The following is a 17,285-nucleotide window of genomic DNA, read 5'->3' as shown; positions in this document are numbered from 1 at the left end:
TTTTCACGTAATGAAAAGTTGAAGATAAATAAGAAATTCATTCAGCATTGCGATAAATAGTGTAGAGAGGCATAGAGGAGGATGGGCGGTGTGTTTGAGTTGCACTCACCCCTGTATCCACCAGGACTTTCCACAGCAGAGACTCAATGTAGTAGTTTGTTCCTCCTACAACGACTGGCAGTGTGTCCCTGCTGTGCATGTCCTCTATGTTGAAGGCTGTTAAGGAGAAACTGTGAACATTGTATATACTGTACAAGAACAGAGTGTTGCTGATATTCATAGTTGTTACATAAATGCACCTCAATTAAAGGGCATGCATATCAGTGTACAGGGAATTTAGCTAAGAACCTTAAAGGGGCCCTATTATGCTTCTGGGTTTTTCCCTTTCCAGTAGTGTGTTATATCAGATGCATGTAAATGGTCTGCAAAGGCTAACATCCCAAAGTTCCGTCCAGAGGGAGTTTCTCTCCCACGAGCTTCTATCCCATTATACATGATAGGTTAATGGGCGGGACAGCTCGTAGCGGTTGACCAATCACAACAGAGCTGGCCAGTCAACCATTCAGAGCAGACTGGGCTCTGGTTTCAGACAGAGGGGGAAAAGAGGTGCTGCAGCACAGGCAGTATGAGAAAAAATAAAGATTTGTTTGAACATTAAAGCATGGAGACATGTCACAGTAAAAAAAAAAAAACCTGAAAATGAGCATAATAGGGCCCCTTTAATGCACACTATTTAAAAATGTCAACTGGAAAGTTTTAATGCCCATTTTTCACAATTCTTTGAAACTTCAATTGAACAAATGCTAATTAATAATGTAAAGAATCCTTAGCTATGGCAACACAGTCAATACTGTGTCTTTATCACAAACTCAATATCAGCCGTTAGTTTGTGTTAGCTCCTAAATCAACACGAAAATATCAATATTGGAATTTAAACAGCCATTGAAGCCTACGACCTGCCTGCCACACCTTATTTCCCTTACTCTCCCCTTTTCTGTCGCATCTGCTCTCATCTTGCACTTTCTCTTTTCCCTTCCCTCGCCCACCTTCTCTGGGATAATCAAATAACCACACAAACAAGATAACGACACACACACACACACACACACACACACACACACACACACACACACACACACACACACACACACACACACACACACACACACACACACACACACACACACACACACACACACACACACACACACACACACACACACACACACACACACACACACACACACACACACACACACACACACACACACACACACACACACACACACACACACACACACAAGAGAGAGAGAGGTCTGCATCAGTGTTTGTAGAGGCAAGGAGAGAGGATGTTCGCTGACTGAGATTTCGAGCGAGGGAAAACAGAAAAGAAGGCTGGAAGATTGAGAGCAGTAAAGGAGAGGGGGGGTTATACGGATGGAGTTAATGTGAATGGCATGTGGAGTGAAGGATTGATAGCTGATGATGCGTCATTAGGTCCTGCGTCTCTGAACTTCTCAAGCTTGTCGCCCCCCCCATCCCCCATCCTCTCGGTTTCCTGCTCAAGAGTTTAAAATCCTCCACATCGCGGCTATCCCTACTAATCTGTATTCATCTCTTTCCATTTCTCCCTCTTCCCACCGGTGAGCTCTCGCCGCACTGAGCCTATTCCTGGAGCCCCTCGCTGCACTGGTGAGTGTGCGAGAAGAGTGTGTGTGTGCGTGTGCGTGTGCGTGTGTGTGTGTGCATGCCTTCCTGATCTATTAATACCGCCTCAAGTTATCACCTCCTGTCTCCACATCTTTGTGACGGCCAGTGTCTGCAGTAGGGTGTGACTGCCCTGAGTGTGGGTAGGCGCACACACTTCTCTACCAATATCATCTCTAGTGATCTCTCTCTTCTCATTTTCAGTAAAACATCTGCAACAAGACATGTCGACAAAACGAGGACATGGCAGATCTTCTTCCTCACACATATTCACACACACCTCCAGACCAATTACTAAAAGTCAAATTGACTGCATTCCTTGTTCCTGCAGTTACCGTGTGATAGACTGGGAGGGTAGATGTGACGGGGGTGCTGCCAGCATGCAGAGAGGTGTTAAGGATAACATTGCTGCTCTTCTTGCGCACGTTTCTAGGAAAAGGATATTAGAGCCAGGGCTTTGTTCCTGAAGTCCAACACCGTGTAGCCGCTGACCAACGGGTCCACGAAGCTGATCATGTGATGTTTGCACTGAGCGCGCTCCTCAGCCGTCACCTTATTGGTGATGATGTCCAGGCCCTGGTACACCTGGAGGAAACAAGCAGAAAAAGGTGATCAGAATCAACGTAAAAAAAACTCGATAGGCGGGTATGATTGCAATAATGAGAGCATTCAATTAAATTTATTTTAGCAGACTCTTTTGTACAAAGTGAATTACGATAGGAGCAATAAACCATGAGGATACAAATTCAGAAAAGCAAGAATACTGATAGTACATGAGCCTAAAATAACTTTGTTAGTGCTACATACTTTTGATTTTTTTCCATTTTATTCGCCAAGAACAAATGGATAAAACTACAAAAGAAGTCCCAATGAATGCACCATAAGAACAGAAGGTTAATGGAAGCTCTTTGTCCTTAAAAGCATAAATTCCTGGAAAAGATGTCAATTAAACAAATCGAGCAGAACATTGAAGTCGGTTTTAGTGCTAGGGTGTGTCCGAGTGTGTGTATATTAATCATTGTCAGAGTTATGAAGTGAATAACAAGGAGCTCTGGATGTCGTCTGTGTGAAAAGGCTCTCACCATTCCTTCAAACTATGGTACACACCGCCTCTGTCCATTTGTATCCCCCTCACCCAGCGAAGGGGCCTCCCTCATGGAATTTGACAGCTGGGTGTGATATACAGTAGTCTGTTATGATTTTCATTCTCAAACGAACAGGGTGAAGAGAGTTTAAAAAGGATTTCGGGAAAACTGGGAAGGACTTTTTTCAGTCCTTAAATCTTCAAAGTTGAGTTTCCCTTTGTTCAATATCCTTGATCATTCGGAAAATCAAACTCTGGAAGGGTCTTTTAGGAGATTATATACACTTTCTGACTTGATCTGCACTCTAAGAGTAATGTCTGGATAAATATCACATTTTTATCTCAGGTGGCTTTAAAACATGAAATAAGTGGTGGAATGAGCTCCCCATTGACATCAGGACAGCAGATAGCTTGCACATCTTCCGGCGCAGACTGAAAACTCATCTCTTTCGACTCCACTTCGAGCGATAGAATTGCTAACAAAGCACTTATATACTAATAAAGGACTGGCTTATCTAAAGCCAGTTGAGTAGCACTTGAAATGTTTTGGCTCTATGACACCTGGGGGGTATACTATGAAGCAGGATTTTCGCTTAGCCGGCTAACTTCAGGGAAAACTCGGGGTTTCCGGTCCTACGAAGCTGGTTCTCTTTTTAACAGGCTAGATCTCCATGGTAACTTATGCTGAGCGGTTAACCTGGTCGGGACCAGGTTAGGTTGCAGGCTAACCCCTAGTTTCCACCGGGTCCGTCTGTGTCGCGTTACGGCTGTGCCGCGGCATCCGCGAGGATCGCGGCCACTCTAGTCAATGGGTGCTATTCCACCAGACGCGCCGCGTTACGGCTCAGAAGCGTCCCAGAAGCGTCTCGCCGCTGAGCTCCGCTCGAAATAGGATTGAAGTCTATTTTTCGACGCGACGCAGCCGTAAGGTAATGTCGGGCAGGCAGGAAGTGGAACGTTCAGAGCATATATATATACATATATACATACATACATATATATATATATATACACATATATACATACATACATATATATACATACATATACATACATATACACATATATACATACATATACATACATACATATACATATACATATATATATACACATACATACATATACACATACATACATATACACATACATACATATACATACATATACACATACATACATATACACATACATATATATACATACACATATATATATATATACATATACACACAAACTAATTTTGCAGACCCTATCCCTCCGTAGTCTAGTCCAGGAAATAGGCCCAAATCAACAAAAACTGCGGGCAAGATGCTCCGCTTCTGAAACGCGCCCGGTAGGGTATGACGCCGGAGGAGGCCAGACGAAAACCGCGGCGCAGCCGTAACGCGTCGCAGACGGACCCGGTGGAATCGAGGGTTAAGAGATCAACTCAGTGAAAGCACTGCCTGCTGACCAATCAGAGCTCAGTGTGCGGAGTTTAAAGCGATCAAGTCATATTACAAGAGAAAGGAAATACAGAAAAGCTGCCGTTGCAGGAAAGACGGTCGGCAAAAATCACCGACTGTGTGAACGTGAACATTAATAATATCACCTCCCATCTTCAGAGCAATCTGACTATTATAACATTAGCGTTAAGAAAGCTTACTTAAATATCTGCCACAACATAAGTAACCGGATCAGAGTAACATTAAGTACAGTCCGCGGCATATCACATCATAATGTATCATATATCTCCTTATCTGAGTCAGCTGAGCCGTATCTGGCCGTGCAACACTCACAGTGTCACATACTGTATGCAAAAGTATTATTTTAAGCAACACATTAAGTTGACGAAACACTCGCGACAAATATAATTAAAGTCAGATTCACTCGTGTCTTAGACGGGGCAGTGATATCATAAACCTGTTAATGTACGCATTCAAACACTTTTTCTTTCACCAGCTGTATTCACCTTGCAGGTGCAGCTATGTGGCTTTGATCCTGGAAAAAGTGTTTAAGTCATGGATGTTTAATATTAGTCAAATATGAAGAAGTTCAACTTTAAAGTTGACCTTTCATTCAGGAAGTATGACGCTGCGCTGTCAGTACGCTTCTCCATGTTTGTGATTGGTCGAATGCTCCAGATACCACCCCTTTCATGTGAACGCGCACCTAACTAGATAGGACACGGCTGGCTTGAGCGATCCACTTGATAACCCGCGTCGTAGTACAGTTTAGCGAGAGTGCGTATGTTTTGGATTAGGCCAACCGGCTAACTCAAACATATCCAGGTTAGGTTGAACCAACTTCGTAGTACAGGCCTCTGATGTACTTATATGATTCTGTTTTTTTCAAGTTTGTATCTTCCTGGCCGAATGCACTTATTGTAAGTCGCTTTGGATAAAAGCGTCAGCTAAATGCAATGTAATGTAATAAGTGCATTCAATGTGCTGCAACATATGCAAGTCGAAATGCATGAAAAACCCATCGATGTAATTGGGTATTGTCGATGGATTAGCCATGATAAATACACAAATAAGTTGTCTGCAGAGAAACAGAAGCTATTTATTTTGGTTGTGTAGTTTATGACACCAATGATCAGGTTGTAGATGGAAAAATATAAACATTTATCATGTAAAAAAACATCTATGCCCCTGTCCTCTGCAAAGCATCTGTATATCATCAACCATTAAGAGTGTGTGTGGCTCAGAGTGGTGAATAATTTTTGGTGATTGCCAGGAAAACTTGATGAAGCCCCTTTGAGTCAAACATTATTACCAGTAGGCTGAGAGCTCTGGTTTTATTCAGCTCTGAATTGAGTAAGAAGAAAGGAGCATGGTGAAACGCTCTATTGTTCAATAATTCAGGGCCTTTAATCATAAGAAGTCAGCCTGCTACTGGGACTAAAGCAATGGATGAATAAAGTCACTCTTGACTTTCACTCATGAGCTTGTTTTCCCCTGAGAAAAGATTCAAGATGAGTGATGCATGAGGAAGGTTATGGCGCATTTCCATTACAGAGCGGAGCGCAGTTTAAGCGTGCCGTGCCCGTCTTTGGTTGCGTTATCCACTAGGGGTAGTTCCGGCTAGCGGGTACTTTTTCACAGTTTTCTGGCTCTCCAAAATCGACGTTCTTTCTGGGCCAACAACCGGGCTGTAGTGAGAGAATCACTGGCAACTACAACACAATGAACATATTTTACCGTGATTTAATTCTAATACACGTTTCAAAATGATGCCGAAGTAACAACATACTGATACCGGATAGTAAAAACCATGAATTAATGCTTTGACAAGTCTGCAGACAAGAGGGCAGACGAAAAACCTTTTAAAATGCTAAATGTGTTTGGCTAAGCTAACGTTGTATGCTCTGATCGTCCACACTCACAACAACGGTCTATACAGATATAAATAAACCAGCGACTGTATTCTCCATGACACAGACAGTCTGTGGTTTGTACTTGTTTAACTTTTGTCTAGTTTCTGAACAGATATGAGGAGCTGTGAGCTCTGAGGGCTAACAGCTAACAGCTGATGTTGGTTTTGTGTTTCGCATTGAAGATGACGACACGGCTCCGCCTTCACTGCGTTACTATAGTTACTACCCCAGTTCCTAAACTGTAATGGAAACGCAGCATAAAGTGAGCCTGGCCTACCAAGGCCTAACTATACACTACTAAGCCGTGCGAGGCCCTGCAGTGGAAATGCGCCATTAGAATGTTTTTACGTAGGGACGAACGCTATTAAAGCTAACATTAGCTAGCTCCAGGTGAAGTAGCTGTAATTTCTACAAGCAGATTCATGGCAAGTAGAAATGAGAAAACTAAAATGTGTGTCAATTGTTGCACAGATTATTATGTATGCTTTTTGGGGTTGTCCCCTCCTGCAGTGTGTTATAGGTTGTTGTGCATGTAAATGGGCTGAAAAGGCTCAAATCCAACAGATCCCTTGTGTCTTTTCCTCAAAAACAAGCTTTTATAAACATTTGTGTGTAATTTATAGTCAGACAGAACATGCTAGCACCTAGTTGTATTTTATGTTTTCAGCTTAGGATGTATTTTGGGCTGGAAGGTGTGCCCACATCCTCTTGAAACCCCCCCCAAACATTATTTATCAAGCCTTTTCCAGTAGTCCAAATCTTATATTTAAAAGGGAACAACATTATAGACTGTGTAAACCAGCACATACATACATTGGGAGATCAGTACAGCTCTACAAGGCATCAATCACATCCTTAGTTAAAGTGTGGGTTTGGGTTGCGTGTACTTTTGACCAAATGTTTCTCGGTAACGCGGCAAACCAAAAGTGGGGGGCAGGGCAGAACAAACCAGACGCATTAAATATTCACGACTTCTCTGCACGACACCACTGCCAGGCACGGATGCATGGATGGACAGATGAAGGAGATGCAGAGCAAGTGAAGGTTTGGGAGTTTTTTTGGAGGGAGCTTTTGGAGAGGAAGGCTGGGAAAAGCAGCTGAGCTGACAGCAGAGCACCGTGTACTTGTTACAGAGAACAGGATGCTCCTTGACAAATTTGCACACATTATCCTCTATCACCCATCCTTGCTCTGTCTCTTCATCTCACACACATACACTTGTGCAATAAGTAGAATGAAGACAGGATGACAGATAGCAGAATGAAAGTGAGAAAAAGACAAAGCAAAAATAAATGCTGGATTGTGTGTGTGTGTGTGTGTGTGTGTGTGTGTGTGTGTGTGTGTGTGTGTGTGTGTGTGTGTGTGATTTTGAGCCTCACACCTCCATGATTAACGAAAAGAGGTGAAAGGACAAAAGCTCTCTGTTAAACGCACAAATTATTTTTATTTGACTGTTTTTGTGTTTTCATCCGCATTGGCTTAAAAAGGTCAGATTTCATGACAATTGGGCAAAAACAGATCTTCTGATCAATCATCCGTTCTTCCAGAGCCCCTGGATTCCTAGAAAACTGGCCTTTCTTTCTTCCAAGCGGGAGTGAAGTTTCCTCTCATCCATCTGCCCTCCTCCTCACAATCCTCTGTGTCCATCCTACCTGACACCGAGGAAACCGTCCCGTAAACCACTCCTTTATGTACATTCAATTTCTTGTGCGAAAACAGATTAGGATTTTTTATTTCGCCTTAACGAGGACAACAACACTCAGGATTAGAAGCAAGCATAAGAAGATTGAAGTGTAAATCAGAGAAATGACAAGAACCACTTGATTGGAGGATGTGAGAAAATGACTTTGAAGGTGGCGCTACAAATGGGGGAGTAAATGAGAAATAAATTAGGAGCGGCTCGACTACAAATTGCAGCGGAATTAAAAATTCAAATCATAAAGGAATTAAAGATAAAAGTCAGATCATAGCTTATCGTGTTTACACATGTCCTCGGGAAGGAGATGAAAGGAAATGTCATACTAAAAAGGGATTCAAGTAAACATTTCAAATTAAATATGACATTTCTTAGAGGGGAGATGTAGTGAGAATTGATTATTGCAGAATTGTTCTTTGGTTTTTAAGCTTTGTCATATTTTCCGCCATCTGAGGAAAAAAAGCCAGGAGGCACCAACCTTTCTGGAAGGCGGAGAGACATTTGGTCTGCAAAGATGTGAAACTATTCATTCATTGTTCCATAAGTGTAAGATCTTAATGTGGCGCGTCATTTCAATATCAAGGAAAAAAAGGCACATTCCCAGTGCAAAAGTCATTCTTCACGCCAATGTACTTCAATGGAAACCAAGATAATGTGAGCTCAGCTGTCTTCTCCTTCCTGTCCCACTTTTACATGAATGTGAACGGAGGGGACCGTGTGGCTTGTGCGCATGCAAGTGTGTGTGTGTGTGTGTGTGTGTGTGTGTGTGTGTGTGTGTGTGTGTGTGTGTGTGTGTGTGTGTGTGTGTGTGTGTGTGTGTGTGTGTGTGTGTGTGTGTGAGACAATGAGCTCAGTGTTCGAGCCCTGCAGAGCCTGCAGCCGGCCTGCCTGGCCAACCTTACGCCCTGCACGAGACAGCTGTTCCTCTGCCACATAAATAAGGGACGGGCATGGCAAAATGAAAGAAAGAGGGCAAGAGAGACAGAGAGGGGAGGTGAGGGAAAAAAAAGAAAGAGACGGAGAGAACAAAAACCTCATTGAGACATGAAATAAGATTCAGAGAGGAAGATAAAGGAGGATAAATCAGACCTAACACAGTAGTGTTTGAGCAGTGGGTTTGTCAGTGTTCTATACATTTACCGAAACACAGATGCTTCTGACCAGAGATGACCATACAAGACTGAAAAGCTAGATAAATAAATGTACTTTGTTTCTTTTATCATTTTTAAAAAAAGGGAAGTAGGCGCAAATACTGCCCTATTTAAGCAGATTGGGTCTCGCTAATCTAATCCACTTTCATGTTTTAAGGCAAATCCATTCATTTTAAGATATTTTGGACATTTGCCCATTCATTTCCTTGCCAAAAGACAGAAGAGAAGATTAATGCCCCTTCTTTATCCGCTCGCTAAATATGAAGCTACCTCAATCAGACAGTTAGCTTAGCACAAACACTGGGAAAAAGAAGCAGACAATACCAGCATTTCAAAAGCTTGCTAATTAACACGGTCTTGAAGGTTAATGATTGAATAAAAAGGGAAGTCTTCAATCGTTTGCATGGATACAATTGAAACGAATCAATTTCTTCGCTGGTGTGTAAACTGATCTATTTTCAGGGTGGGCGTGCTGTCGTGCTACAATGCTGTGATTCAAAATTGCACAAGCCTAAAGAGAATATTTGCGTATGAACAACATTTGAACAAGTTCCACAAAGACAGGTTTACACTTTTCAAATGTTGGCGATCAAACCACTCGGTATTGGATGATATCCTAGTTTTACATCCCGGTTATTATTCAATAACAGAAAAGTCTTTAATATAGTTCCTTATATGTGCTACTGTTTCCAATTCAATAATAGATTCGGTTTCAGAGATGATGAGTTTAGAAAAACTAAAATATGACTTGTCCTTGTTTAAAAAAGGTACATGTTTTAACCTTAGAGAGAAATAAATACACTGCCATCAAATTTAGATGAAAGACAAACACAGGCTCAGTTGAAGAGAGGAAAAGAGGAAGAGAGAGAGAGAGAGAGAGAGAGAGGAAGAGGATGCAGTTCGTCCTTATTCTGACCCCTGGACACTGCCCTTCACACATTCAACAGCCAAACTGTAAACGGCGTTGCTTTGTTTTTATCATTCCCTCTGAATCGTTTCCTCTTTTACATTTAACACAGAATACCTATCTTGTTATGTTTCTCTTTTTTTTTTTTACCCCTTCTCCCCTTCCCCCTTTCGGCACTATCCTTCAACAATGTATCCCTCCATCTTCCTCTCCTCTCTCCGTCCCTCTGCGGGGAATGGCCCAGTAATGCCAGACTAATAAATCATTCATGGCGTTGTCCCCCCCCTTTGCTCCTCCCCCTCTTTCTCCTCCATCCTGCCATCCTCCTCTCTCTCGCTGCTATACTGTAGCGGTGACCGCATCACCACACCCGCAGACTGCATATTTACACATACACACACACAACAAAAATAAGAGTTAATCAGAGCGTTTTTTGGCTCGCTCCTACACGGGCTTAAGATTACTTTGAAAAATGCATCATAAAAAGGGATGTGGGAGGCCTGAGTTACAATACAAACAGATACGTCAAAACCCAGACAGGTCATAGTCACAGCAGACAGATAGAGAGACACTGGGAGGGGAGGGACGCACAGAGAGAGCGAGGAGGGATGACTGCGAGCGAATTAGAGGGATATAACACATAGCGGAACAGTATTTGTGTGTAGGATGTGTTTAATACGTAGATAAGCAGCTGGTGGCGGCGCATGTGTGAAAAAAGAAACCTGCAGAAAAAGAAGCATAACCTTTGTAAGAAGTATCCCCGCTTCACACGACAGTCAAATTTCCAAATTGACGACCCTAAAAGACAAATTAGCCCTCCTTCACTCCACTTTTATGGGACTATAAGGGTCAAGATGACACATGACGGCTTTTCCTTCTGCTCCGGCCAATTTCTCACATTCAACACAAAACCACAAGCCTGACAAATTGTCGTCCTTTGTCCCGAATTTCAACGCCCATGTTGTCTTTGAGAGAATAAGGCAGCCCCTCCCATCATAAAGGCGAAAAACGAAAGGGTGATCGGCCACCGATACTTCCAACGGTCAAATAAACTCAAGTGGTGGTGCATACGTGTGCATGACCTGTAAAATTGCCCCTTTACGACCCCTGATGATGGCGCTTTGGTATGATACCCCACAGCCCCGCCCACACATAACTCAAACATGCCTCTTTTTACGCCCTGCAGTCAAACAATGTGTTTATTGATGACAACGTGTTATTGGTTAATGCATCGAGCAGCTGAGTAAGCATGACAAATCTTCTTTTGCACAGGACAAACAACTAACTTTGATTGGAGGCTGGAAAGTGTTGAATAATTCAGATTTTCCATTCAGTATTAACAAAACCATGCTGGTGGTTTCAGCCAATACTCAGTGGACTTTGTATTAGTTATGATACACTGAGGTACATTTTCCTTCGTCAATGTTTTTATTGATTTTCGCAACACATAAGTCAACTTAATTGCCAACTTTAAAAACAGAATCCCCTTTTACACATGAACAGCAACTCTGAAATGGTTTTACCGTCACCAAGCCGAGCTTTCTGTTACAACGCAAACGCAGAATCATCCGGATAAAAACAAACAGACTTTACTCTGATTTTCTCCGGTGTGGTCAGTCTGTGTAATGTCCGATGGATGGGTGTGTTGATGACGCAATAGAAGGAGAAAACAAACATGCAAAAGTGCAGAAGAAGTGCATTTACTCAAAGACTATGGAACTAAAATGGTCAAACAGACAAAACTGTTTGAGTAGGGCTTGGGTCAAAATATTCAGTGAAATTCAAGGAACTGAAAGAATCACTTGCTTGTGACCAAATGACGGCTACGTGACCGTTATGCAACATGTGTAATAGGCCTCCCGCATTCTCTACGCAGGAACCCCCCTGGCCTGAACCAAACTGAGTATGTTCAATTAGTGAGAAAGAGTCTGACACAGACAATCTGTTGTGTGCGACATAGGTGTCAGGAACATGTGGACAACATTTGACTGGTTCTCTAGATATTGTCCAGAGCTCATATGAGAAAACGACTCTAAACACTCATTTCAAAACTTTTCTTCTGGTGCTCCTCACTAAATTAAAATGTATTAGACTTGAGTGCTAATCACACCTAAAACAGTGAATCACAATAAGTCGAAATCCCAAAATAGATATAATTACACATATTTAATTAGCATTTTAACTACTGCACTCTACTGATGAAGTGATTTCTGTTTGCTAAAGGATGCATGAACACCATAACGGCCCCTACACACGGCGGCGTGCGTTGCCGCTTCAACGCTTCAGCCCATTTACTTTGAATGGGGTGACGTCACGATTCACCGAACTGCATTGTGGGAGCAAAGCGTAGCTTCTCTCGCGGTGCTCGCTGCAAAAGTAGAGCAATGTTCTACTTTTGACGCCCTCGACTGAGGCGTCAGCCAATCGAATCATATGCCAGTCCAGGCTCTAGCCAATCAAACCACGTGCTTGTGTGTCTGGGGCGGGAGATTCATGTGATTGGTTGTTGGTCGAGTTTCAGCCCCCCCACCGCCGGCAAGCGACAACGCACGCCGCCGTGTGTAGGGGCCGTAACTTTCCATTCAGATCCTTGACATTACTGATTAAAGAGGCCCTATTATGCTTTTGTTTTTTACCTTTCCTGTAGTGTGTTGCCTAAAATCCCAAAGTTTCTTTCCTCCACACAAAAAACACAAATATGAAACTGAAAATGATCTTCTCTTTAAATAACCTTAAGTTGCTTGTGACAAAAGAGTGGAAACGAGGTACAAGAAGCAACTGACCAAAAAATGAATAAAACATGGACAGCACTATTTTGTTGAAGCTGTCAATATCCGTTAAATGAAGATGAGACGGGGGTCCGCCGTATACATCACTGATGAAATGTGCAGCAGAACATAAGCAACGTTTTAAACGATGCTCACAGCTCTGAGTAAACTGGTGTAATGTTTCAGTCTGAGCGTCCTCACATGAATCATCTGTGAAGAGCCCTCACTCTATCCTCTTACTGTCACCGGCCGTGTCAAATGTTTCTCATTACCAATAATGCTTTGCAAGGCCACTGTGTCTGAATGATCGTCCTCTCCCCTGAGGTGACACTTGATTAACAAATGTCTGTCCATTACTGCTCATCAGAAGCATGTTTCGGCCAATTAAACGCAACAACTTCAGTGCAACAGTGGGTCGCTAGTCGCTACCTGGATGTGGAATGATTGAATAAACAAATACAGTTCTCAAATTGTCCACTTAGGCTGTTAAAGTGGCATCTGCTCAACATTCAAGGTTGTATAATCATTTTGTGGAGGAAATTCTAATTCCCTTAAGAGAAACTGATAAATTATTCATGGTAAAGTTTGTCTTTTGTTATATTTAATAAAGTAATAAAGAAAGTCTATACACAATTGAAATCAATCTCAAATGCAGGAACAGAGCAACTTCATCCTCAAAGGATCAAATGGCTTTGCACCCAGAATACAGCTTACAGTCACACTATATAGAGTGCCACAGTGACGCGTCCTAAAACCCGGAAGTAAACTCCTTCCGGTTCCCTCGACAAAAAAGCAAAAAAAATAGCTGGAAATAAGGTCTGTGGATGAGACACATTGAAGAGACGGATCACGTTTTGTTCAGCCGGATAATCGCCACATGTCTACCCTACTTTTATAATTTTATAATCATGAATCTAGTCGCCAGAAGCAAAATGCTAATGTTATGCTATAAACTAACTACAGCAGGGTCGCTGCTTCCACGTCACGCCAACTTAAGATCCATATTCAAAACTACAGATTTAAAATTGTACAAGTTGAAGCGTTTGTTTTAACAGTTTGCAGGAGGCAGGTACTTGCTTTCACGGGGGGGAAACAAACTTAGCGGGAGTGTTTACGTGTTCGGTGTGATGACGTAAAACGGCCTCGACAACTTCTGTAGTCCTATTCAGCCACTTGGTAACAACCATTGTTTTTCAGACACGTAAACTCTTCAGAAATCACCAGTGGGTTCACTGCTGATGTATTTAATGTCGTAAAACAAAACGTGATCCGTCTCTTCAATGTGTCTCAACCACAGACCTTATTTCCAGCTATTTTCCAAAAACCTATGGAGAAATTGCATTTCTTTTTGGCGAAGGAACCGGAAGTGGTAAAATGCTAACTTACTCCCAGGTTTTAGGACGCGTCACTGTGGCACTCTATAGCAGAGAGAAAATAGCCAACTGGTCCCACCCATCAATTCTCTTAGGCATAATCTAAACATCCCCACCATTAAACCATAAAACCCCCCAGTCCTTAACCATTTGCAAAGCCAGCTTTTGCCCTTCCTGCAATGTCAATCCTAAACATATGTCTCTGTTAAACATAGGACTAAAAATACTATTTAAGCGAGTAAAAGGCAATCAGAGTATAAGACACATGTATGTATACGATTGAAATGATTATATGAACATTTGAGACGACACATTCATTCAAAATGTGACTTCACATTATCTGGTCATCCTAACGCTTACCCACAGTCCTACTATACCAGAAATGTGAAGTTTTAGTATAAGCTTTCTCAAACTGAAAATGTAAGCCACATTATATATCCTAGAGACTTTTAAAGATGCTCCCTATCTAACCAAAATATGTCCCTCACTAACCAGTAGACAGATTATCAGTGCCAAAGAGTGGGCCCAGGAGCTCAAATAGGAATCTCCGAACCCTTAAGAAAATGCCACAGTCTAGCAATATATTTGAATGCTACCTGTATAGTAATAACAGTCTTTTTAACTGTAAACAGCTAAATAAACATGAAACAAAAAATGTGTGAACATGCACTACAAGAAATATTTGAATATTTTCTCCCGTTTCCAATACCTGGGTTTCGAGTATCGTATTAAAATGTTATGTTATGTTATACAAACATAGAATTACATAGATATGCCTCATTGTCACCAATGCCAATCCAGCCATTTGATCAGTATTTTTCAGATATCTAATAAATATTGTATTGCATCCATCCATAAAAAAAAAAAAAGTAAAAAGGGCAAATAAACACTTTTAAATGTATTTAGCACAATGTACTGTACTTGGAATATGGTGCAAAGCGTCCAAAGGCTTGAAATAACTGGCTAATTAGAGACATTTCACACCCACGAGACACCCTGTGACACACATTTTGCTATAATATGGGTGAGGTACAGTGAGGGTTGTAAAACGTTTTTCTTTTTAAATACGCTCATACTGTACACCCAAACATTTTCCCATAATCCCAAATCCCAACTAGGGAGCAGGGGAAACAGTGATGTTGTTGCTGGAGGGACACCCGCTGGTCCCTGGGCTCAGACTTTGGGAAACCATGGGTTTTACACTATTTGGCAGTGCCTCATTCCCTGACAGTACAGCAGAGCTCGTGTGTGTGTGTGTGTGTGTGTGTGTGTGTGTGTGTGTGTGTGTGTGTGTGTGTGTGTGTGTGTGTGTGTGTGTGTGTGTGTGTGTGTGTGTGTGTGTGTGTGTGTGTGTGTGTGTGTGTGTGTGTGTGTCATGGATAGCATGTTCATTTAATGGGTGAATAATATCCCCCTGCATGTCCAATGAACTGTGTGTTGAGGGCATGGGCCAGGGGCAGGGGGGGGGGGGGTTGATCATAACACAATAGGAGTGTTAGGGGAGTATTAGGGAAGTGTGGGAACCGATTCTCCCCGGGACAATAGACACTTCCCAGTGGCCACAGCGTGTTCATTCACTATCAGCTGCTGGGCCGGCGAAGCACGGCGCTGAATATGCACCAGCTCAGCACAATGCAGCTTTCTCCCAAACAAGACCAGACTGTTTCCTATCCCAAAGACAACACAGGCCAGCTCTAGCCTATACACAGCCTCATTCTCACATAAGCAGTCCCTTTCTCACTCTCTGTATGTCTGCCTGGCTGTCACACACACCAACAGGAGGCAACAAGGCCAAGGATTGTGGAGATAGGCCGGGGCTGCCGTGCCGTATCTAGGCCACGGTTTCTCTCCTACACGCAGGGTCGTTGAGATATTCTGGGCTGAAATGTTATTAGCGTAACCCAGTTTACCCAGTACCAGGTGACTGCTTGAAGAGGCGCTCCCCCGCAGGGACACACACTCTCAAGGACAATTCAAGCCAAGAGGAAGGGAGGAGGAAGAGGGAGAGAAAGCTGAAACAGGAGCAAGGTGATGGAACTCTGCAGAGAGGAATCACTGCAGGCTGCTTTAGATGTAGCGGTCACTGTGTGTTTCTAAGTGTGTGTTTCCTCTCTGAGCACTGGTGTGACCTAGTCTAAAAACTGGTACCCAACCTTTTTTCTTCTCGCGTGCTTGCCCTTTCGTTGCAGCGGCAACAGAGCCTGAGAACCTAAATTGAAGGCGGGGCTTAGAGAGAGAGGAGCAACGACACCAAGCCTTGGAGTTTTATAAATGTCACTGTGACACACACACTAAGTGGAAGTGAGAAAGTAATGTCCTGTGGTTTAAATATAGAAATCTATGCTTATTTTTAACTGCAAAAACAATAGGAGACAGTGATAAAAGAACAAACACATTTCTTTATGACAAAAGTTCAATGTTACAGTATACTGATTTATGACTGGAGTCCATTCACTTATAAATAGAACAGAGTCACACTTTATTATTTCTAAAGAAAACGACTGCTACGATATAACATTTTATATTTATTCATCTTAAATATTCACAGTCATATAACCCTTATATTTAGTTGAAAGTTGTCAACATTTCTAGAAGAGTAGATAATGTGTAGAGCTGCAATAATAAGTGGAATTATCGATTAGACATAGACAGACAGAACAATTATAAGCTAGATTTCCTGATATTGATAACTTAAATTAAAGTATCTATTAATGCACCACTATATATCAAATATAAGTGCATATTTTAGTTTTTTCAAAAGACCAAACAAGACATCACCTTTGACTTTCGAGAAATGTGGATGGCCCCTTTTTTTTCATTAAACCATAATCAAATTGTCAGATTAAATCAATAGTGAGTTGTTGCAGCCCAAGTAACATACCTTTTCTATTAGTGTTATTTATACACAAAAAATGGCAAAGCACAGAATGGTTATAGATTAATTATATATTTTTTTTCTTATATCCTCTAATAAATACATTGAATTTTTGTCAATGTAACTGTATTTTATTTTGCTAACAATGTCAAAAATGGTGCTAATATGTCTGGCTCATATTGTACATGTCACTCTTATTGTCAAATATACATACTGTATAAAGTAGATGTTCATAGTACAGTCAGTGTTGTTCTAGACAGAAACAAATCCATGCTTTACATCCAATTGTGCACTTTCTTCTTCTGGCTGCAGTGATATTTCAATTTAAATTCATATTATCTGAAATGATTGTCTTAAGATATG

The 17,285-nt window shown here is 41.9% G+C and overlaps 1 protein-coding gene across 2 annotated transcripts in view; it reads right to left on the bottom strand.

Moving 5' to 3' along the window:
- The window catches only part of trit1 (tRNA isopentenyltransferase 1), a 40,166-nt gene that overhangs the window by 21,878 nt on the left and 1,003 nt on the right, over positions 1-17,285 (bottom strand). For both annotated transcript variants that reach the window (XM_079655016.1, XM_079655017.1), the window contains exons 2-3: positions 2,152-2,292; positions 110-208 (exon numbers count right to left, since the gene is read on the bottom strand). In XM_079655016.1, the coding sequence (XP_079511142.1) occupies positions 110-208; positions 2,152-2,292 (240 nt within the window). The remainder of the gene's footprint in view (positions 1-109; positions 209-2,151; positions 2,293-17,285) is intronic.

Source organism: Notothenia rossii, assembly GCF_949606895.1.
Source record: "Notothenia rossii genome assembly, chromosome: 10".
In the NCBI taxonomy this organism is placed as follows: domain Eukaryota; kingdom Metazoa; phylum Chordata; class Actinopteri; order Perciformes; family Nototheniidae; genus Notothenia; species Notothenia rossii.
Note: the sequence above shows the minus strand (reverse complement) of the source record. Positions and strands in the feature narration are given on the sequence as shown.